Source organism: Prorops nasuta, unplaced genomic scaffold (assembly GCF_024137725.1).
Source record: "Prorops nasuta isolate Cenicafe-Biocafe unplaced genomic scaffold, Cenicafe_Pnas_1.2 PNAS00018, whole genome shotgun sequence".
Classification (NCBI taxonomy): domain Eukaryota; kingdom Metazoa; phylum Arthropoda; class Insecta; order Hymenoptera; family Bethylidae; genus Prorops; species Prorops nasuta.
This window is the reverse complement of record NW_027116815.1, coordinates 2,191,900-2,217,276: the sequence shown is the minus strand read 5'-3', so window position 1 is coordinate 2,217,276 and position 25,377 is coordinate 2,191,900. Positions and strand designations below refer to the sequence as shown.

The window sequence follows — 25,377 nt, the reverse complement described above, 5'->3', positions numbered from 1 at the left end:
GTATAACCTTTTCCTATTCAAGGATCGATATTCATGAAACATGCTGAAATGAAACGGTAAATCTTTGTATACCTAGCGATAGGAGCTGAATGACCTTGGGTATTGCACAAGGTAGGCCAATATCAACATTAGCCCTTCGTTCCAAAAGGGACAATTTTCCTTTCCCAATGACATTGAGAATTTTGGTACCAACGGGCTCTAATCAACGATAATAGCAAACTATATTTTTTCTGACAACGAAAGTTTACAGGGTTTTACTGAGAATCAACAAAGCGAAGCAAACTTAATAACCTATCTAGTAATTAATCTTTATATATTAGTACACATATACATCCTTTTCTCCTCTCGTTTTAAATTCACAACAATAAGGCTAAAATTAAAAAGAGTGCATTTTCATTTACCTAGCGATAGGAGCCGGATGACCTTGGGCATTGCAAGGTAGACTAACATCAACACTGGCCCTTCGCTCCAAAAGGGACAATTTTCCATCACCAGCGACACTGGGAATTTTGGTACCGACGGGCTCTAATCAACGATAATAGCAAACTATGATTTTGTCTGAAAACGAAAGGGCACAGGGTTCCCCTGAACAAACACACAATCGGATTAATACCTAGTGGTGGGAACGGGACTCCCTTGGGCTGCGCAAAAAACTGTTATCGGTTGACCCACGCTTCTTCGAATAGTGCGACTCAGGTCATCCGAAGTGAATCTTGGTGATCTCGCAGCCACGGGCTCTGAAAAGTTTGGTCCGAATGACGGAAGAGCTTAATCCTCTGGTTTACCTGGACACCGGAACAGGGAATCCTTGAGCGTTGCACGCGAGCACCACGTCCGTATCCTGCCGTCTCGAAAACGCACTCAAAGAATTATCGTTGGAGAAAATCGGCGATTTGAAGCCGACCGGTTCTAAACGACAAAACAGGCCCGAAATAGATTCTCCATAATAATATTTATTATCCAATAAGAACGTCGCGATTACTCAAGGACACGAGGGAACTCGAAGAGTTCTCGCGAGTATCCGCCTAGCTCACCTCGAAATTGGAACAGGGTAACCTTGAAGCGGGCACATCAGGCTCGTCGATGCATCGCTTTTCATTTCAACGAACTCTACTTTGCGATTCGTCGGCAATTTCGGCTTGGTGCTCGAGGTAGGCTCTGAGAGTGAATCGAAGGAGCGGTAGAAAATCGAGGTGAATGGCTGTTACTAACCGTGTAATGGGAACAGGGAACCCTTGAGCGGGGCAAGTCATCGAAAGTGCACTGGAGCTTGGCGTTGGCCTCACCACTTTAATATCAGCGTTTACGAACTTTGGTTTTGCACTCGATACAGGCTCTGACCCGAAAAGAACAACAAACCATTTAACAGCTTCTATATATATGTATGGGTCTGCTGGAAATTGCTCTTTTACAGACAAAATATAAACACGTGGTGTATTACACATGTAAACGTGGTTGTACCTTGTCCAAAATTACTGTAAAATTGCAATTTCTTTCAACCCTGCTTCTATGTATAGAATATAAAACCCGAACGACTTAATGCCGTTTTTCGTTTCAGAATTTAATAAAAGTCAAAGTTCATATCGTATATTTTTAAAGACAGTGCCAGTGGATTTCCTTTTAGAAAAGAAACAATTTTGTTCATCAACAGTTTCAACGTTGCGTTGCTTCAATTATCACGGTTATTCGAATAAATTCACTGTGTGTCAAATTGATTCTTAGGGATATCAGGTGACTTCACTCCGTACTATATCTGCCAATTTCCTATAAACTATACAGTACAATTGAAATCCCCAGAAATCAATTTGGCACACTGTACTCACTATGCTTCTTACGGTTTTCTATTCTGTTGCAAAGCTGAGACCCAGCACCGAGCTGCGATTGCAAAAATAACGAGGGCTGATGAGTGGATAACGTATCGATCGACGAGCCCCCCGGAAACGAAGGGAAACACGATGACGTGGCTAGCAACGTAGCAGAGCCTCGTCACCCGAAGGTGACGTATTCCGTAAATGACCTACAGCACCGAGTCTCGCTAGAAACAAGAGATTCCTAACCGGGTCCAAAGAATCCAAATAATAAAAAATTGGGAACCTCGACACTGGCGAACAAAACACTACTCCATCTCGAACCTTCTATTCTGTTCATGGACGAATTACCTGAATGCTGGCACGGGATATCCTTGCACAGGACATATCAAGGTTACTACAGTATCTCGCATGGCGCTAGGGTTGGTAGACTTCACGTCGAGTGCAGTTAGTTTTGGTTTCGAGCTGGATACTGGTTCTGCGTCGATGGGGTTGGTAGAGGGAAAGAAAAAGAAATGCTGATTACAAAAAACACAAAGGGTGAACTTACTTGAAGAATGGAACAGGGTACGCCTGAGCGGGACACAGCAAGGTTATTCCCTCTGATTCTCTGATTTCGAAGGTTCGACTCTTGTCGATCGTGGAGAATTTTGGTTTGGCAAAGCCAACAGGCTCTGCAAGGGGAGAGGAAATCGTTTTCAGCCAGAAAAACTCTTCTTATCGAAATAGATATATCGATCTAAACGCGACTGATACTGGGACAAGGGGAGGAGTTTTATCGAATCGATCGAGTTCTCCAATGGACCTGATTCGCGTAAAGGTGTAACCACTGGGAAAACTTGGTCTGGGCACAGCAATTTTGTTCCTTTTATACTTCTCTGCGATTTCGAAGGTTCGACTCTTGTCGATCGTGGAGAAATCGTTTTCAGCCAGAAAAACTCTCTTCCTATATCGAAATATACACGTATCGATCTAAAGCGACTGATAACGGGGCAAGAAGAGGAATCTTATCGAACCAATCGAGTTCTGCAATGGACTTTTGACGTACCTAAAGGTGGCCACTGGGAAAGCTTGAGCTGGGCACAGCAGCGTGAAGCTCGTGCCTTTCGTGGCTCGCAATCCAATATCGTTCACAGAAGGAAACTGTGGTTTTGTGCTGGAGGCGGGCTCTACGAAAATATCAAGCGGAAAGAACTGTAATAATAATAATAACAACCATAAACAGCCTTTATCGTTGGTCCCAAAATGCTGGCACAGAAAACCTTCCACCATTATTATAATAAATAATTACCACAAAGTTTGTTCCCCTGATCTTGAGTAATAAAAAAAAGAAAAGAATAGCGTGCAGAGAGATCGTTAAATATATAAACATTGCAAATACCTATAAAGAGGAACGGGAAATCCTTGAGCAGGACAGAGCAAAGTAACGTTAGTCTCGGAAGAGGCTGCGAATCGTAGAAGATCGCTCACTCCTGATAATTGTGGTCGAGTGCTCGAGGCTGGTTCTACCGAGGGAAGTTGAAACGTTAGGAAGGAAATAAGAAGAAAAACTAATTTACCTGTAAGATGGAACGGGAAACCCTTGAGCAGGACATAGCAAGGTCATCGTACCACCGAATACAACTTTAAAAGTTTGCGAATCGGCCAGCGATGGAAATTTTGGTCTCGCGCTGCCCACTGGCTCTACGAATGTTTCAAAGCTCTCTTCGTACACAAATTCTTTATTCCCATTCAACCACGTTATATTACAATTTAAAGGAAAATTTTAGCGATAAATTCTGCAGGCATGGAAAAAGTTTGGAAAATTGTTGATAAGACCAGGAGGAAAACTTACGACTATGCATGGCTCTGGGACAATAATGAAAATGGTACCTGAAAGCTGGAACTGGAAATGCCTGTGCTGGACACGGCAAAGTCGTTGAATGATTGAGACTGACTGTGTATGTCGTGTAAGTACGCGAGTTCTCGGTCCTAGGAAACTTTGGCTTCGTGCTGGCAACGGGTTCTATCCAACAGACGCGATCATCGATAGTTCAAAGTACTTTTTCAATTGTGAATAAAAGGAGAAACTGGGACAGGGCGGTGGAGTCCATTGCTGACGAGTGACGACAATATTCTTCGAGAAAGTACGAATATAAATTCTAACCAATGTGGAAACGATAAAAAGTGACAAAATAATGTACGTGTATATATATATATATATATATATATATATATATATATATATATATATATATATATATAAGTATAAAAACTCTCAGTGAATCTTCGGAAAGACTACAAGGTTTGATCGAAGCCGAAAGTTGTCTAAAATTGAATGACCTTGCCCCCACCTATTCGATGGAACTGGAAAGCCTTGCGCAGGACACAGCAGGATCAAAGCTCCTCCCTGATTGGCCGTGAAACCTCGTGAATTATCCATTGTTGGAAATTTCGGACGCACGCTTCCGACAGGCTCTACAAACGGGTCGCAGATGGAAGAGTGAACTTCTTCGTTAATTAATAAACTATGAGGAACCGTTTGAATCCCGAGTCAGGGAACCCCAGATTAAACCTTCGATAATTCATCGTAACATCTAGCTGCAATTATACTCGTAGTTTAGAAGCGCTAATTATCTTGGTAAATTAATACTAGAAAATTTACCTATAGGATGGTACAGGATATCCTTGAGCAGGACATAGCAAAGGTAGATTTTCACCGGCCCTTGTAGATAATCCAAACAAGTTCATAGCACTCGAAAGCTTCGGCTTTGAACTGGCCATGGGTTCTACGAGAATTATTACGAGCGATCGACCAAACATTCTTAACTTACTTGTGAAATGGTACAGGAAACCCCTGAGCTGCACACGAAAGCGTTACCGAACCACCTTTCATGGTCCTGAAACCCCTGGTATCATCGATCGTAGGAAATTTCGGTCTTACGCTTCCCATGGGTTCTAAATTTTTCAAATAATTCTTCTAGCTTGACTCTCCCACAAGAAAGAATAACCAGGGTCTCCCTGCGAAAGCGCGTCCGCACTGATTGCAAAAAAAGCAACTTTCACTATTCACTTGGAATATTAATCATAATTTCGTCGAGCAGGAAATTACTTCTTTTTCGAAGTTTTAAAACTTCATTAAAGGAGGGTTTTCAGTAGGAAAATTAAAATTGAAGCACCTTGCATTGTAAGCTAATTGATAAAAGAGTACGAAGAAAATTGTTTAAATTGAGTGGACTTGAACTACTTTGCAGATTTGTATATATAGTTCCTGAATAGGACAATAGTAACTATAGCTTAGGACCGGAAATCCTCTTGCACTGGCCACGTGAGCAGCTGCGTCCAATTGGTAGCAATTGTTATTCCGTTAACATATTATTTATACTTGAAAACTTGGGTCTCGCGTTTCTTACCGGTTATATAATCGAATTTGCAAAAATCAGGTAAGAAGAAAAAAAATGAAATCACGCCTTTCACCAAATTCACAAATTATTCTCCTTTCAGCTTCCACATGATGGACTGATTTTCGTACCTATAACTCGGAACCGGAAATCCTTGCGCTGGGCACGTGAGCGGTAGCGTCGCATTGGTAGCAGTCGTTAATCCGTTAATATTATCCATGCTTGGGAACTTGGGTCTCACACTTCCAACCGGCTCTAAGATCGAATTTGCAAAAGTGCGATAAAGAGAAAAAGAAACGAAAGCACGCCTTTTACCAAATTCACAAATAAGTCTCGATTCAGCTCCCATGTGAAGGACTGATTATCGTACCTATAGCTTGGGACGGGAAATCCTTGCGCTGGGCACAGAAGTGGCAAAGTTCCATTAAAACTGGTGGTCAAACCGTTCAAGTTGTCCAGTGTTGGGAACTTTGGTCGTACACTGCCCACTGGTTCTGTGCACCAGAAAATCTATAAAAATCCCGAAGGTTCCACTGACGTAAAAATCAGCCAATCGAGTCTTTTGCTATGACAACCTCATTGAAGTTTTAGATGAAAATGCACAATTTTTCTCGAATATGTATCTCTTAACAATTGGATGATTTTCTTTTGCAAAATAACTGGCACAGATCCTTTGGTGATTTTTTCTTTGCAACGTGCTAAACAATAATTTAAAGTTTAGCAACTCGAATCAAGGATTTGTTGTTTCGAGGAACTAAGCTTGGCTGAACTGATGTTCCGAATGAAGCTGACTTTCGCTGGATACTCGGAACTTACCACGCGTGACAGAGCCCGGAGATCGCGAAAAAGGCAAAGCAAGCTTTGTAACAGCTCGTTGCAACGTTCTAATCGATCATTTCTCATGACTTTCGTGATCCGATCGTGCCAAGAGTCAAGTTTTTTCTTTATTTTAAATTAATTTCTGATTTTCTTTCTTTCGGGCGGTGGCGCGTGCCCGCAGGGGTACCCTGTCCCAGCATTCAGGTTTTCCAGCGAGCCTTATCGTTATCTCAAAATCCCATTCTCCGTTCTACAATTTATCACTGTCGATCCAAATTTTTCCAGGAAAATGAAAGTAATTACTTTAAAAATTGTAAATTGTTTAAAACTGAATAATAAATTTAACTCGACTCTTTTATTATGAAATTGGGTATTTTTGGATACCTAGTGACAAAAAGTAAAATTTTTTACAAAGATTGGTACGGATAAACATGTGAAAGAGTGGTTTGTACTAAATTAATTTAATTTGTAGTTATTCCAGAAAAAATCTTCCAACCTTAAAATATTTGTAACGACAAAGCTCGCTGTGGTTTAATTTAAAAAAAAAACATCAAAAGTTCTGGCGGAAAACTGATACTCCATTGAAGGGTGGGTCAAATAAAAGTATCGAGAGGAAAAATTGGACGGCTGGTAAAAAAAGTGCCGTTTAATTTCTTGGCAAAATCACACCCGATACAAGGAGAATCAATTGTCCACTGGACACTTGCGCTTCGAGCCCAGACTCGTTTACGATTTATCGATTCTAATGTAACACAACACCTGACACGTGCTTCTATATACTCTAAATACGGGAAAAGTTGAACTTTTAAACACTGAAACATCTCCTTAAGCTTCGACACGGTTCTACAAATAATAAAACTGAAACATTATATTTTCGTTTATTAATCAAATTTATTTATTTAAAAATATCTTTAAAATAAAAATATATTGTCTGGACTCGAAAGAAACACGATTCTGATATCGAAACGAATGATCTTTCATTATCGGTTTAAATTATCCCAATTAATTTGTCACAAGAAAAATTTGTACGAAAATTAAAACGCGAGTGATCAGAATCGTGATTAGTATTTCCAATTGATAAACGGTTTTGTCAACTTACCAGTAATGACCAGGCGTCCCTTGGTAGCCGACAGTCTTGTTTCTCCGGTCAATCTGTGTTTTGTGCGACACTGGTAAGTCTTGTATCCATCTTCAGGTCCAACATCCCTTATATGGAGCTCCCCGGATGGTAAGACCAAATATTTCCCATCTAGCCCCCACAAATATTAAGATTAAACAAAATTCAATATATTCTTGCTTTCTGGAATAATCACAGATTCCCCAACAATAATTTTATCTCTGATATCCAAGAGTCATAATAGATCAATGAAATACTGCTCGAATAGGTAAACTGCGATTATTCCAAAAAACGTGTTTTTCGAATATTTCTTCAAAGGTGGCATGCGTTGGATTTTTCCAAGTTCGTTGAACGTTGAAAAGCAACGACTGCGGTATTTATCTCGTAACTCCATCGTTCAACGTATATATCGCTTGAAAATTCGAGCACGTTCGTCAAGCAACGGGAAAGGGTACAAAAGAGCTTTCAACATTGACATCCGAACGAAAGAAGGAAGATCTTTCCAAAAGCAAATATCTTTGATATATATAAAAAAACTTATTGCCTCTCCTCGTTGCTTTCTCATCCCTCATAAATATAGAGCAAACTGCAAAGTGAACACTTTATATGACCAAAGAACGAGTGATCAATGATTTCGTTAAATTTAATCATGTATGAAGAAAATATTAAATATATTTTACTTCGTGTCCTAAGTTGTACTCTGTTATATTTTTTCATTCCCAGGAGAAATTATTGAATTTAAACTTAAAATTAGTGTCTGACTGCTAAAAATGCAGCTGAAAATCAATCATTTGTCCTAGGAAAGATAAGACATGACAGTACAACGTCAGATGGCACACAGTAAAACTGACTTGAACATTTTCTTCGTGTATGGTAATAGTAACTCTGACCGACGAATCATCAAGCTCATAAAAAATTGATCTTTCGAGCAGATAGACTCTATTGTAACAAATTAAATTCGTCGAGCCATAATTTTACTGAGAATTCCATTGAACACAAATTTAGTAATAATTCCTGTTATTATATTAGTAGACAATGGAACGAAGAGTCTGGGATGACGAACGTATAATCATGCAAAAGCAAACAAAGCCTCACAATACGATAAAAAAACCAGAACACTCTTATGCTTGGAGTAAAAACATTCTTAGGCAGTGATCGAGGTTTCAATCAGATGTGAGATTATTCTGGTCAGTTTAATCGTATTCGAGTCACAACACCAAAAGGCATGGGAAAGTGGTTGTGTAAGTGGAATAATGAGGAAAACCTGTTGACGGAAAGGGGGTAGGGGGAGGGGGGAGTCTGGGACAGCGCGAGCAGCGGCAGTCAACGTCGTACGAATTTTTCAAAAAAGCGAATCACACAATTTTTTTTTCAATAAATTATCTCGAATTTTCCTCAAAATTCATCCCATCATACTCTTCCAATTTCTGAGTAATTTTCATTTACTCCATCGCAACGATTATACGCTATAAATTTGATCTTGTCTACGATCGAACGAGAATCTTCAATTACCTATAATTACTATAATTTGTTCATCCGAATAATCTGGAGACGAAAAACGAGAGTCACGTGATTCCTTCAACAGGTAACATTTCTCTCTCTCCCTCTCTCTCTCTCTCTCTCTCTCTCTCTCTCTCTCTCTCTCTCTCTCTCTCTCTTTAGCCATGTGATTTCAGAGAGTTCAATCAACTTTGGCGCGCACATTTATTCCCCAGCGTCACGAACGCGCGTACGCTTCAAATAATTAGACTCGTAACAGGATATCGCTACTTGTCAGCGCGGGATAATCCTTGAACCACTTTTGCGTTTGCTTGCATGAATGTCTTCATTTATTACTAGCGTAAATTTACGAGAGTGCGGAGAAGCAATAATTTAAAAAATATCGGTTGAGCGTGGCAAAAAGTACAAAAAAAAAGTAGAGCGATATATATACACATGTACTTGTTCCCTGTTGCACGCGAGACCAGCGAAGTCGTGGCGTAAATATCTTAATGCGATGCAAGCTTTTAATTGAAAGTTTTAATCGAAGCGGGAAGAAGCAGCGGGTAAACCGAAACAGATGCTAATTTGAATTGCATCAGCGTCGCGATGAACGAAGAGCGCCTATTATAAACTGTACTGCACAGATTGACAAGTTCAATAGCCTCGATGAATTATCAATGTATAAATTTCCTCTATCACTATATATATATACACACATATATATGACCGTTTCAACAAATCGTAACTTTGACGAAGTTCGAAACTTTCGATAAACACGATCAATTGTTTTTTTTAAGTAACTTATATTCGAAGACGTTAAAGATGGAACGATATCGACGGTGAAGACATTTATATATAGCTATGTACACACGCGACGGAATTTATGGAATTTTCGTGCTTTTTTTTAATCGAAGCTCTATCGAAGACTTTAAAAATGGAACGAGAGCGACGATCGAGAGACTTTTAACTATATAGTTATAAACGCGATGGGATTTTCGTGCGTTTTGTAATCGAATCTTTATTGCGAAATAATAGCCAGAGGGTTGAAATTGATGATTCGGATTTGATGAACGGATCGAGTGGGGAGCACGACGTGTGCGTACCGTAATCGGCGCTAGGATAAATATCGGTGTTCTCATCCTCGATCCAAGAATCGACCTCGACGAATTCTGCCACGAAGCTCGGTATGTGACACTTGATAATTGCTGCGTTCCCCCGGAGAACGTGCTCGTCCATCACGTTTACTGCATACCGCTGCCCGACAACTGCAACCAGACACCGATTTCCGCCTTTACCAAATATTGCAGGATGCATTCAAGCTTCATTCGCTTCTCGAGTCGTTGGCTTCTCCTTCGTCGATTCCTCCACTTTTATAATCAAATTTTCCCTTTTTTCTCCATTCTTATCATTCATTTTTCTTACCCCCACCCCCCTTCATAAATAAAATATTTTAAGGTTTACATAAAGTATTTTGTTTTATTCGTAAAATCGTCATTGATCCACTCTGGACAAACCAACTTCTCGAAGATTCATATTCGATACACTCTGCAAGGTGTTTTATTCATTGATATACTGATTTTTTTTTGTGTCTTGTGTTTTTAAGGAATCGGGACGAGTGCGAGTTTCTCGCGAAAGATTTTTCTCCTATTTCTGCACAAGTGTACCGTAGGACTGATCTTCGGTGACGTAACTTCCGGCGTCCGAGTCCACCCAGCCAACGACGTCCACGTGGTCAGCGACGAACGAGGGTACCTGACACTTGAATATTGCCGCGTTCCCGCGAATAGCGAACTGATCGTGTACCTGAACTTCGTAGTATTGAGACACCACTGTAATAATTAAATCACAAATATTCTTCATCATATATACATATATAAATATATGTTTCTCAAACTCAGCACATTCCTAAAAGTCATTAGCAACGAAAGTATTGAATGAAGAGTTTGTTTAACAATTTTTTAGTAACAAGTTAAATACCCCCATCGTTTATCAGCAAATTACAGATGAGTTTTTCCGATCTAACGCGTGTGCTAATATTTGACCGACTTTCGGGTAGGTCCGCCACATATTTGCAGAGAGAATTCGATTGCAAGCCGAATCGAGTGTGTTTGGGAAAGTGGATCAAGCTCTCCCTCGGATTCATCAGTTTAGCTGTGAGAGTTTCAGGTTCGTTTAACCGGTCAAATCCTTCCGCGGTCTAAACTCGACTTTAACGAAGCTCGAATTTGCTGGATTAAAAAATTCCATGCTAATACAGGATCCGGCGGATGAAACGACCCAGCCCATGTATATGAAATTCTCTTTATCTTTGCAACTAAAACAAACATGAATATTCTCTACAGGATCTTTCCAAGAACAAATGAAAATGCAATTTGAAAAGATTAAAAAAAAAATTCGTATTTCTCATGGTTGTACCATAAACAGAATTTTATATCCTTCGTTGAGTCGTTTTATCTCGAGGACCCTGTATATATAGATTGTCCCTGATATCTTCCATCACAAATTTCATCATTCTCAGCTTAAATATAAATTTTAATTTCTCAAAAAAAGAAAAAGAAGAATTATTCTCGATTTCCGCTGCCTCGCGCTGCAGTCCCTCGTGGAAGGGAGAAGCAAATTTAAGACCGAGTACCCTTTTCTTCCTGATCGTTCGCGGTAAACGTGGTTCCATCCTCGACGGCAAGCCACTCGACAACGTCTACGAAATCCGCTACGAAGCTCGGTACGAGGCACTTCAAGGTCGCAGTATTGCCACGCAATACAAACTCGTCGATGACCCTCGTCTCGTAAAATTGTTGAACCACTGCAGCGCGCGGTTCCCAGAAAATTTGATAAAATCCGATGGGAAAATGAGAGAATTAATTAATGAAAGCGATAATTATATTTAACTAAAATAACTCAAAGGAAAAACTCCCTTCCGGATTTTCTTCAACGCTAACATGAGGAATAAACGTGAAGAGGGATTTGGTGTAAATTGAGAATTTGGGAAGATTGTTGGAAGATATATATATATAATATTACAGCTGGAAATGGGTGCAGTCTCTTATTATTATACCGTAGTCCTGACTTCCGGGTGTATAAATCGTCCCTTCGTTGGACACCCACTGGTCCACGTAGACGAATTCTGACACGAAACTCGGAATTTTGCATTTCATGATCGCGCTGTTCGCTCGAATCACGTACTCGTTTTCAGCCTCCGTCAAGTAGAACTGTGAAACCACTGCCCGCGCAAATCATGCGTTAGACGACACAATTTTAACCAGATCAAAGTTAGTCACGATTTGCACAGAGTTATATAACGCAAGAAAAACTGGAAAAAAATCCTCCTCTAATTTTTTTTTATTATCGGAGTTTTCATTTGTTTCGAGTTTTTTTGCTTGCTCAAACAAATGCAGAGAGAGAGAGAGAGAGAGAGAGAGGGAGAGTGAAAGAGAGGATACAACAGTGGAGGAGAGTGATTAAACGGAAATTTGACTAATGTACCCTGCCTCCCGGCAGCAGGATCTTCCGGGATATAAACTTCGCCGTCCTCTCGGATCCAGGCTTCCACGGTAACGAACTCGGCAATGTAACTTGGTATGCTGCACTTGAGAATCGCGCTATTTCCACGGATAACGTACTCCGTGAGTATTTCCGGTTGGTAAGGCTGCGCGACGACTGGGGATCAAATTTTCATACACTTGGAATTAATTCATCCAATCTCCTAACTGTTCGTCCAAAAACTGGATGATTGTACATTCACCTCGACATTCACTGTCAAATATCTTATTGAAATTCTTTTCCATTCTTCAGCTTGACATCATATGTATTTTATTTTTTTAATATAAATTTATATATAATCTAAATTAAAGTATTCAAGTCCAGGAAAATCGTCAATTTCTGTCTTACGGTTTTCTTCTTCACACGTTTCGTCAACACCCTGAAGTCTCATGATATATATACCATATCGCTCAATTAGAATTATTTTGAACGCTAATGATTATGATTCATTAATGTAGAAAGTTGAAATATGAAATTTAGAAATTAATATAAATGTTTTTGAAAATAACTTTTAAATGTTGGTATTAAGGCCTTGTCTCTATTTACTTAAATTTTCATGTATTATAAATTTTTTGAAAAACTGGTAGGATTTGTAAAAAGTTATTTATTGCATAGGAGCCATAGGACGTATTGTGAAATTGATGTAATCATTTAACCACGCAGCGACCACAAAGAGGTTAACGGGAAATGTGAGGAGGGTTTTTATTTTTAAAGAACGGTCGAAGCACAACTGCCGCCGCAACGCGAGACACTCGGTTTGATTCGTTTGTTTTGGTTTACGAATATTTCATGGATCTCGCTACCGTAATCGTGGGACGGTCTGAAGGTCGAGCCGTCACTGCCAACCCAAGACTCGACTGACACGAATTCCGCCACGAAACTCGGTATGGTGCACTTGAGGATTGCCGCGTTTCCGCGTATCACGTACTCCGACACCACTTCTGCCTCGTAATACTGCGTCACAACTGCTCATAAAATTCTCTCCTTAAATTTCTCCAAAAATTAAACAAACGCCCCTCTTGCATCTGTGATTTTAAAGATGATTAGATATCTTTTTGATAAGTTTTAGAAAGCTTCTTCGCGACGCTTGGTGCGTTGAAGGATCGACGCGTTTCTTTTCATTACGCACTCCGACACCACTTCCGCCTCGTAATATTACGTCACGGCTGCTCGCAAAATTTTCTCGTTAAATCTCTCAAAAATTATATAAATGCCACTGTTTTATCTATGTGAATTTAACACTGATTAGAAAACTCTTTCATATACTAAGAAAAATTCCTCCACGAAACTTGGTGCGCCGAAGGATTGCCGCATTTTTTTCATTACGTACTTCAACACCACTTCCGCCTCGTAATACCACGTCACAAGAGCTCGCAAAATTTTCTCGTTAAATCTCTCAAGAAATAAACAAACGCCTCTATTTCATCTGCGATTTTAAAAGTTATTAGATAATTGTGTTACAAGTCGCATAGAGAATTACGCCACGAAAATTAGTGCACTTAAGGATTATCGTTACGTTTCTTTTCTTCAAGTACTTCGGCACCACTACCGCCTCGTAATACTACGTCACAACTCCACGCAAAATTCCCTCGTAAAATCTCTGAAAAATTAGACAAACGCCCCCGTTCCAACCCTAAATTTAACACTGATCAGCAAACTGTTCCATAAACTGTGGAAAACATGAATTCGCGTTTGAGAAAATTCGTGGACGTTGACCTCTAAACGCACGATAAAGATCTCGCCGATATATTTTACCGGAACTGTCGTCAGGATTGAACGAGTTTCCCTGATCGTCCTGCCAGCCAACTACCTGCACGAATTCAGCCACAAAACTTGGTATGCTGCACTTGAGAATCGCGGCATTCCCACGTATCACATATTCATTGTTCACTTCCGACTGGTAGTACTGGTGCACCACTGAAAATCGAGCAATTCGACCTTTAACTCGGGAAAACTTTTAAAAGGAGTCCTCGTAAAACGCGAAGAATAATTTTCGACGACGTTGACAACAGCCAGTACCCGTGCCGACCCTGAAAACCATCCAGCAGATCGTTTCGTGCGGTGAAAATTATAGAAATCACTGAAAAGAACATCACTGGTCCTTGTGGGTATAAAAAAACTATTATTAATCTACGAAAAATCATTCTATCTGGGTCAATTTCATTATTGGTTCTTTCCGAGTGATATAATTACTAGAATTTTGGTCGATGAGCAGCGTAGAGTAGTTTAAGAAAAAGTAGGTCGACTCTTCGTGATAATTGCAATGAAAAGGCGCAGTCTCAAAGTGTTTTCGCCTTTGTAGACTGTATACATGCATCGGTTTATTAAATCTCCCTTATTCTGTTGCAAACTGTTATTATCCTGCAGGCGCTTTATTTGGTTTCCATTCGCGAGCTTATCGCTCCATTAAGTTATAACAATTTTCTAGAAATGTTGAAGAGACGCAGTTGACACGAAAGCAAATTTGACAATTATGCGCTCTAATTATTTGGAAGGAGGATAAAAAAAGACGAGGAGATCTCCAGGTGATTATAGCGAAGCGAGCAGCTCCCGCGGGCTACCTCGCCTTAATTCCCACCTTCTATCCCGGTTACCGAGTCTTCGCCAATTTCCTTCGGAATCCTTGGCAAATCGCAATATGTAAAACTACTTACGCTGCGCGGCCTCCGCCAATTCGAGCGAATTACAGTCGAGAAAATTGCAAATTGCTCACACACGTCACTTGTACACGAATTGAACTAGACCCACAAGTCAATGCTCTCCATTGCGCAACAAGATCAATTATTATATTATATATACATATATACTCTCCTAATAATCGCGTGCTCCCATTATCAACGCTCCGCATCGTTATTCCAAACAAATCCCAGCTCGTTTCTGCCTCGCCAGAGATTTTCTCCTTCTCGTTATTTACCAGGGAAATTGTTCAATGATTCGATATAATTTTCAGTTTCGAAACGATCCGTTGGTACGTTTCGTCTCGTCAGACCGATCTCAGAGATTTTTCTACCGTAATCGTCGCCTGGCACGAATTCCTCGCCCTGGTCCGTGTGCCAGGACAGAACCTTGACGAAGTCTGCCACGAAGGATGGCACGACGCACTTCAAGATTGCGCTATTTCCACGGATTGCATATTCCTTGTTGACATCGGTATCGTAGTACTGAGCCACCACTGCAGATTTTCACAAATTTATATGTACCGATTACATCCCAGAGCTATATATATATTATATAGCTATATCTTTGTATCCTTCTTGATCTCGACGTCCAATTCCAATTAAACGTATACGTAAGGTTAAATTTGTGTTCGAGTTAGGATCGATAGAGGTATAATGAGCTAATTATAGTGGAGCTATCGAAGAGCTCCACTATCACAAGGCAATTAATAAGAACGGCTGTGCGAATTTTTAGGTTCATTGGGGTCAGAAGAAATGCAGGAGATAAGCGGTCACAAAGTGGTTCAGCCGGCAACTGAAAAAGCATCTCGCCAGCTGAGTATGTACATGTATATATGTATATATACAGAGCTATAAAAGGTGACGTAAAATATAATTGCTCGCGCAGGCGTTATTAGATGTTTGTAGTGTTGCTTAATAAACGAATTAAAATATATATATATATATATATATATATATACGGTATGATGTATCATTATCAACCGTTGAAATTTTTACCACTATAATGTAAGAGAAAATTGACTAAAATTTGACTTAAATTTGTTTGTCAATTGGAATATGGTTGCCTAGTCGAGACCAGATTTTATAGGATACAGTTAGACTCAGGAGGACTGAAAGACGGCGGTATGGCGTTTGAAATGTACATCGAAGACGATGAAACGGATAAGGCGATAATTGACGCTGCGATTCGGTATATGACAACGCTTCGACGACTCACAATCAGTTACAAGCGCCTTTCCGATCGATCGCATATATATCCAACGGAAGCCAGACACGTTTCACAATTCAAATACGAAGATCTCTGCGCCCTTGAGCGCGACTGGAATAAAAATTCTTAGTAAACCATCGACGCTCGATCACTAGCCACCTTCTCGATCAATATAATTTCCTTTGTATTATACACGAATATCTTTCGTTCTTAAATTTCCAAATAAAAAGAATATTCGCAAAAAGAAAGCATCAATTTTCTTATTTAATTATAAACAAGTACCCAAAACACTCGAGGTAATTGCCAATTACAACTTCAACTCTCTTTGAAAATTAACTCCAGCCGATGTTCGCGATTCTCTATTGAAACTCGAAGCGAGAGAAAATTTTCACTGCTGCTTTGAAACTTGCAAACTTGATCGGTATCGATTTACATGGTAAATTGGGTCCAAAAGGTGGCTATACAGAGATATTTCCTTCAACGTGGAACTTTGTTGACAGTATCAAGGCTTCTGGCATTTTGCCGGTAATGAATTATGCGAAAGATTGAATAAGTTGGATCGAGCATCGATTTTTCTTCGTCCATCTGGGTTTTCTGAGTAAGAGAAGAAGAGGGGGGAGGGGGGATCTCACCAGCTCTCACGTTGACATCTCTGCTATGAACGGATCCAGCCGGTGAACGTGCCAAGCAACTATAAACCTGAGCATGAACCTCTTGACGGTAATCTTCGGCACGGAACGGAGGGAAGACCAAATTTCCGTTCGGTAAAACCTGCGGGTCAAAAGAGTATGATTGAGTCTCATGCAATTATATATAGATGGAATTTGAAAACTGACGTTGGCTTGGAGAAAGAGCGTTTTCAGAAACTAACGTAAACAAATATATTTGTTTGTATTTATATAGGTGCATTGTACCTGTCTCAATCCAGGAACATCCCCTACGGCAGTGCCATCGGAACGAATCCAAATAATATCCGGTTGTGGATTTCCTCTTGCTTGACATTCAACCACAGCTCCGGTTCCATTGGAAAAATCCACTCGGTTCGACGGCTCCTTCACGAAAACTGGACCCATAGACTCGTCCTCTGCGCACGCCACTGGAAATATTTACATATTTATTAATTTATAATTGATAATATATTTTTAATTTATTAAGTTACTCTTAGAAATAAATAGTAGGAAAATTAAACTAAAAATTGCTATATTGTGTGATATACGATCCTTCCACTTAAAATTATTCTCTCCTAGTTTTTAAGAAATAAAGTATCTTTGGCTAAACGATTCGAAATCACTGTGTGCTCGTTCGAAAATATTGTTCCTCCTTAATAAACGATCGAGGCACGTTGAAATTACACTTTATAATGAAACGCGTTAATGATTCACGGGGGGGGGGGGGGGGGTAGGGGGGTTAACTTCTCTGTTTCTTTTTCTTTTCAAGAAATGCTTAGTTGGATGATAAAACGCAGCGTGCATCTTGATGCAATTTGTGCAGTAATTGAAATTATAGGGGAGGACACGGATAAGCGATAAATTTATGTTAATCGGCGTTCCATGCGATGTAGAAGAGAAATTTCGTTGGTGGACATCTCGGTAGAGCTTATCATCCGGTTCCACCAGGATACGTGACACCCACGTTCAATTGGCGCGTCGCCAATTGCAGCTAAACAACAGGTTGCCCGGACTGCAATTGAATAATATGCTATCAACGTCATCCAAAGCGACCATAAGGGAGACACCAATGCGTGATTCCTTTTCCGTTTCGAACCTTCTTGCATCTCCCGATCGAGAATAAACTCCAACTCCAAAGAAATCAAACGAAAAAATCAGTCATTCCTGCTGACCCTAATTGCATACGAGTTCTACACTATACAATGATCGATTCGAGGATCGATTCTTCCAAACTATGCAATTTTTCGGATAAAATGCAAAATTTAATTAATAACTTTATTTTATTCTCTAATAACGCATATCGACTATAAATCGATCCGAATATGCATTGTATTTAATATTCTTATGAAAATATGCAGGTTTATAGTCGTAAAGAGAAAAAAACTCGATGCAAAGAAAAATCAGTAACAAAGGATGAAGAACCTCGGCGAGACGAGGAAATTTCGCAAGAAGCTATTCTCAATTTCAATGGAACTCGGTGATATCCGCTTTAATACGATAATCAAGCAATCTGGTTTTACGTGATTGCATGATTTAGGTGGACAGCTGGACGATGGAGGAGGAAAATCTTGAGAGATAAGATCCGATCCGAGTGACGTGGAGAAACCGGTTAGCGGAGGCTGAGCCATACGGGACTGGGGCAGGTGCTGAGCATTTTTCTCATTTATCGCCTCCTGCGCCCACCTTTTGTCCATTTCCTATCTCGATATGCCTTTCCCCATTCTCCGGTAAACTTTGGATCAAATTAATACAGTTTCCAAACGAGTAATAAAGACAATGAAGAAACCTAACGTTGATATACTTCTCTCGCGATTCTTCTAACCCCTCCCCCCCCCCCCCCTCAATTTAAAACTTCAAGCTAAATAAACGCTTTTATTCATCGCGATATATCCACATCCCCAATTTAATACAAACTCTTCATTTTTAATTCTCATTTCTTCATTTTAATTCACACAGTCACCAAACGGAATTATATCAATATAGGTCACTCCGCATGAAAATGAAAATGTCCTCCGTTGCTCCTCGCAGCAACCAAAACAACTTTTGCCTCGCATTCGATAAAAATCTACGTTAGCTTTATGCGTTTACCGAATGAATTCTTATATCCCTCCATTATTTAAAACTTTAAACTAAACAAAAGCCTCTTCATCCACGCAAAAATTCAACGCGATATATCCACATCACCCATTTAATATAAACGCTTTATTTTTAATCCTCTATTCTTTTCTCTTCTTATACGGACACCAGAAGAATTATCTATATAGGTTATTCCACACATAAAACTGAAATTTTCCTCGCAGCAACGAAAACAACCGCTGCCTCTCTCGTTCGATAAACACCTACGATCGCTTTATGCATATACCGAACGAAAGGAGGATGGCTTATTTTCGTCGGATGGCAACCGCTCGCTCGGTCAATAAATTTTTAACGATCGAGAATAACGTTGCTTTATTATTTCATTATATTTCACCCGAGAAAACTCTGCGCGACGAAAATGCCTTTTCCCCACATTTCAAGCGGAAGCTTCCACGACTTCTCCGTACACGACAATAATCCGTTTATTTATATAATCCGTGCTAAAGACGCGCGTGTTCCTGTGAATCATAAAAAATTCACGCGGAAAGCCGTTCGTATCGAGCTTTCCGCGTGTCGCTGGAAAATTTATCCAAGTTTCTCGTTGCACGAGGGAAAATAGAGGCGATCGTCGCGTGCGTCCAAGGGAGCTTTTCAATTGGTTCGAGTCTCGAGGAGGAATCGTAGCGATTCAATCACACTCTTATACCATGTACCTATCTATATATATATATATATATATATATATATATATATATATTGCTGAAGAGACTCGCACGCGGAAGAAATCACCCTGAGAGTGGTGAATAGAGAAGAAGAGGGGGGTAGAAAAAAAAGCCTGCTCGCCTCGCGGGTCGATGCGGTGGCTTCTTATTTTTTTACACCGTCAACGATATGAAAGCCGGGGATTCTTCGCGGTCGACAACCGCCCTGTAATCTATATATAGACAAGCTTTGAAACGTCCGGACACGCTGCATCGAATATATTCTCCCAACAAACGTGTCCTCCTCGCGCGCATTCACTGGCACGCGCACACCAATGCGCGCACGACCACGACGATGCGTCGCCGAGTACCGATCGACTACCCCGCAACCACGGAAAGAAGGAACACGTGGCGCCGGAGTGAAAAAGAGCGCGCAGAGTGCATTATAATCACGACGCGCGTCTTTTCCAACAAACCGACGACGCGACGCCTCGAAAATGACGCGCTCGCGCGCGCGCGCCGAGAGAATAGCTCGTCTTTTCTTTCTCTTCCCCCCCCCCCCCCTCTCTCTTTTCATTGTATATCACATTCAACCATCGATCCTCGCATCGGCGCCAAAATAATGTTTCGTATAAGAGTCTGCACATATGTAGGTGAATTGTTTTCTTTGGATAATAACAATGTAATGGTCGATGATTTTAATGGAGAATCTATACATGTCGATGCAATCAGAATCAACCGAGTCTAATTATTACAGAAGAGCTCTATGTCGAATACCAAGGATTCTTTGAACTCTTATCGATGAATTAATTCGTTTCATCAAGGTTGAATGCATCAATTATGTTGGAATTGAACTGATTTGATCGTACAAGTGTTTCAGGCGATATTATCTTACGGCATGAATTACAAGAGGGCTGCGGAGAGGAGAAAAGCCTTCTCTCGGAGAGGAAATCAGTGAAAAGTAAACCTCTCGCGGTGCTTCCGCCTTAGATATGCCGTACGTACACTATATTCTCCATTAGAGAGGCTATTTCTGTCTGACCAACACGCGTCTGTCCCTAATCCCGTTATCCCTTCTATCTCTCGCTGGCTTTCATTTATTTTTCGAACAACAATCTTTTGTTTTCATCCAAGCTTCCTATGATTCTGTATACACTGTTTTATTCAGACATTTCACGCGATTATATCATTTACAAATTTAAACGATAAATAAAATAAAAGATTGTATTAAAAGACAATCGACGAAACGAGCACTGAATAAAAAATATATTCTAATTCGAACGAGCATTTCACGCGAAGATATATATATATATATATATATTTTACAAACATGTACAATGATTTGAATAAATTAGCGAATATCATGTGTTAAATATCTACGAAATAAATATATGAATAAACAATACATTTGTATTTGAGAAAGGAGCATTTCACACGAAGATGTATGAATGAGACTGGCGTGTTCCAGGATGCATTTGTCATTAATACCAGCTTTTGGAAATTGGTTGGAGAAACGTTCCGCGAGGTTTGTCAGCGTACATATATATACTGGACGAGTGAATCGATTGGAAAGTTGGGATGTAGAAAAGTGAATTTCTCGCAAAATCCACCTGGCTGAAGCGTGCGCGCATTCTGGTTGGCGGCCTTCATTCTCAGAACAGCAGCAGCTGTTCTCCTTCCCCCCTCTCCTTTTCCCTTGCACGCGGCCCCTTCCCCACCCCGCAAACCTTCCGTGCGCCTCTCAGATTCCACCGGCAGCTGCGCTCCGTACGGACGGACCGTACGGCGTACGCGCCTACCTACGCTTCCCGATCCTTTCACAAACCCGCCTATAGCCTCACCGTCTCTCCGAAGAATGCACTAGCAAAAACCTCCGTCCAGATAATCCAACTGTAACGATCCCCCCCACATACTCCCCCACTGAAATCCCTCCTACACATTGTATCCGAGAACTCAAATGAAAAAAATCACTCGACTGCGTTGCTCTCGCGAAACAAAAGTAGAAACGATACTTTGTACGAAAAGAAGGAAACTAGAGCCAAGTGAACGACTCTCCGAAGAATGTACCAGCAAAAACGTCCAGATAATCCAACTGTGGCGTTTCTTCGGTTCCTCCTTCCTACTCCCCCGCTGAAATCCCTCCTACATATCATATCTGATAACCAAAATGAACAAATCACCGAACTGCGTTTCTCTCGCGAAATAAAAATAAGAATGATATTTTGTACGTAACGAGGAAGAAGTAGCGCCAAGTGAATGACTCTTCGAAGAATGTATCAGCAAAAACGTTCAGATAATCCAACTGTGGCGATCTTCGGTTCCCCCTTCCTACTCCCCCGCTAAAATCTCTCCTACGCGTTATATCCGATAACCAAAAAGAAACATCACTGAACTACGTTTCAATCGCGAAACAAACATATTCAAAGGATATTTTGCGTGAAACGAAGAAAAAATAATACAAAGTCAACGACTCGTCCCTTGGGTACTTGCGGAAATCGCGAAGAAATTGCGAACGGAAGCCGCAAATCGAACCTCGCTCTTGTATTGATATTCGCATTTCCGAGCGATACGCGAAAAGGTAGAGCGGAAGGTAAATAAAGAAACGGATGTTCTTTGTCATAGAAACGCAGGAATTATTTATGCAAGCCACCCAATTATCGAATACTCTCTCGAGATGCCGAAATTCTTAACGGTTTCCCATCGGCGTTCTTGTTTCATTTGCTTTTATGGAAATCGTGCAGGGAGAGGTAGGTGTCGTGTGGAATAAATATATAGAAATAATAATAGCAACAGTAATCGTGTAATAAAGGGCTACTATTCGCCATGGAACTGAATATGACAGAGCGTCTCTTAAAAATAATATTTATCACTATATATATATATATAATTCCCTTTATCTCCCATGGCGATATTCGATAGGTCCACCAAAGGAATCTTATTGTACGAAAGTTGATAATGAACGGATAAGGTTTTTATATTGAAAAACTTGAACGAGTCCCGAGTATAAGCGAGGAGTGTGTGTGTGTGTGTGTGTGTGTGTGTGTGTAAGCGATCGGAATGATATAATAATAAGAATAATTTTGCAGACGGTATAATAGATGGAATAAGAAGGTTGACTCACCGTTCGTCAATGCCAGAACAGCCAGAAGCGGCAGCAGCATCGTAAGCGAATAAAAGGATGACTTGCACCCCCCTCCAGGAGGCTCCCGCCACATTTTGACTTCCTCGCTGGCACTGATTTTCACCTGATCAAACAACACAATTTCACCAAAAACCTTTTCCTCCATGCACCAACGATCGCAGCATCCCAGCTGGACTTGCCATTTTCACACAGGGAAACGTGTATGAATCAACGCAAAAACCCTTCCTTTTAATGAGGCAGCTGCCAATTAAGGTTTTTCCCCCACGCTCGCTCTATGTGCTCCACAGCCGCGCTGTCATTGCATTTCCTCTCCGACACAAGCCGCGCTATAGCTTTTTACGAAAAACTTTCTTCCTCAACGACCATATGCGCTCTTCTATTTTTCTATCCTACGTTTTTCGCGGAATCTACCTCCATTCTGTTTACTTGCCGGTAAAATTTCATTCCGGTAGGTTTAATGCAAATGGAATTTCCTTAGCTGTGTGTATGAAATTTGATACAAATATTGGAGAGCGAAGTTTACATTCTTTCATATACTTTATCGGCTCCGGTACACAGCTTTTGTGTTATTACGAGCGATAAAGGCGCTTTTGGCTGTATAAAGGAATTTTGGAACTCGGCCAGAATATAAGAAAATCCAGAAATCAGTGGGATCGTGGAGGCGAGGTTTGGATTTATGCGTAAAAAGAGAGGCGATGGAGGGGAGAGGGGTACCTGCCAAAGTTCCACGACCGAGTAACGATGGAAACGATAAAAGCTGTCATGGCAGAGAGCAGCTAGTCGTGAGAAGCCTGGCTTCGCGTGCTTGGTCTGCCTTCGAAATCTATACGACTGATATTCGGGGAATTGAAACGATTGTTCGTAATTGGATCGAGTCTCGAAGGAAGCTTTTTTGGTGTATCGAGCAAACGGCGAGGCGAGCACGTGCTGAACAGCGGTTAGCGAGGTTTAGGTAGAGGGCAAGTGTGGCGCGAGAAAGAAAACAAACCTTTGAAGAGAAGAAGAAGGAGAAATAGATCAAACGGAACGAAACGTGAAGTATATGGAAAAGATGAACGTCGGTTTTGGTATTTCTCCAAAGTCGAAAATCCGTGCACGTGCTGATTTGGACTTTTGGAGGGTTAGTGAAGGTTGTAATAGAGAAGGGGGGGGGGGGAGAAGTGGAGGAGGATATAGGGAAAGAGAAAGGGAGATGAGAGAGGATAGAGAGCGAATTTGTGATCGAAGAGAGAAAGTATATATATATAGTTTAGGTAGCGAAGGGTAGGACAGAGACCGAGCTGCTCCCTCTCGGCGGGTTTATTGATCGCAGGGTGCGGAACCCCTCGTGTACCGTACGCCATGCTTGCTCCTACTATATTCCACTCTCTCCGATTTGAAACCGGCCGATTGTCAGTTATAAACCTTCCAAGAACCCCCCCCCCCCCCCCCAAACGACCCCAAAAATTATTTCACAGAGCCCCCTCCCCCCTTTCTTGCGAAAAAACTCCCGCGACACATGTTCCCCGAAGCCACACTCCAAGACCCATAACTTCTATTAATATCGGTGTCAAGACGCCAAACTGTCCCAGAGATACAACTCGTGCTTCAGAAATTTACTTATCATCGAACAAGCTATTCAAAGGTTCATCCCTTTGGGAACGTTGCATCGTGTAGCATAACGAGTATTTTTAGGAAACGTATACCGTCGTTTAGCGAAGCAGAAAATTTGCGATATTCCATTTTCGGAAAGTTTTGGGCTAAGAGCATAGCAGGACGAAATGCATTCGCAAAGGGTGACCACCCCCGTGACCCAAGATCGCTGACCCGGCTGAGCTCGCACAAGAACAGCTGCGCTCCCCGTTTAGACTCTTCGCGAGAGACACTTTTTACTCGCTAGGGCACAAAACACTCCGCATCACCGGATGTCCCAACTGAAAATTAAATCTCATCGGGGGCCCTCCGAATATTTTGCCCGAACGAGATGCGACAACGCAGTGACACCATAACATTTGATTCGTTAAACTGTGCTCTCGGACACATCAAATCAGAATAGACGGATAATAAAGAAAAAGCAAACTGGTCGTATTGTAATTTTTTCATCACTCCTGTGTGAAAAAACTGGCAAATTTGCTGGATGTTTCGATCATTTCTAACAAATACTTGAAAGCCCAAGAAAAAAACCAATCCTCAGCATCCTTTAGGATTCGATTTTCTTGGCTCAAGCATGATTCACTCATCAATCGCACTTCACGTGCACATTCACGCAATTTTTCCAATAAAACACAGAAATTTGCTGAACGATGATATATCCAATAGGTGATTCACTGAACGAACCTTCGTGAGATACCGGCGAGTTTTATGATGGTTAGGTTGAAAATGGTACTTATAACACTGAGACTGATGCACGCTGACCAGACGTATCGCGGAGGACAAAAGGAAACGCTCTCAAGCCGCCGACGAACGACCGTAGAGTGGTGGAGTGGTTCAGACGGTTCAGTGGTAGAGCTAAAGTCGGACGACGGCAGAGAGTTCAGTGTATTTGTGTGTATAGCTGTAGCTATAGCGTCGTGAGCATGGGGGCTGCTGCGCTACTCTCGTTCCTCAGGGTGGGGGGTCCCATTCTATCCCCCTCTCACCCACAACCACTCGTGATCCGACAACCACCCCCCACCTTGCCCCCTGGAGAGAAATTTAAAAAAGAGGGGGAGCCGGCACTTCGCGCCGGAAATGGCCAATACTCTAAACAATTTTCATGCCTCTTCTCGCCAATTTAATTG

At 41.0% G+C, this 25,377-nt stretch overlaps 1 protein-coding gene across 1 annotated transcript in view; it reads right to left on the bottom strand.

The window, feature by feature from the left end:
* Dscam1 (Down syndrome cell adhesion molecule 1) overlaps window positions 1–25,053 on the bottom strand; it is a 62,330-nt gene extending 37,277 nt beyond the window's left edge. Inside the window, 7 exon segments of the mRNA XM_066738358.1 lie at window positions 4,622–4,745; window positions 7,107–7,256; window positions 11,239–11,409; window positions 16,664–16,802; window positions 16,946–17,127; window positions 22,598–22,721; window positions 24,935–25,053. Of these exon segments, the coding sequence (XP_066594455.1) occupies window positions 4,622–4,745; window positions 7,107–7,256; window positions 11,239–11,409; window positions 16,664–16,802; window positions 16,946–17,127; window positions 22,598–22,691 (860 nt within the window). The 5' untranslated portion in view covers window positions 22,692–22,721; window positions 24,935–25,053.
* Window positions 25,054–25,377: the final 324 nt, after the last annotated feature.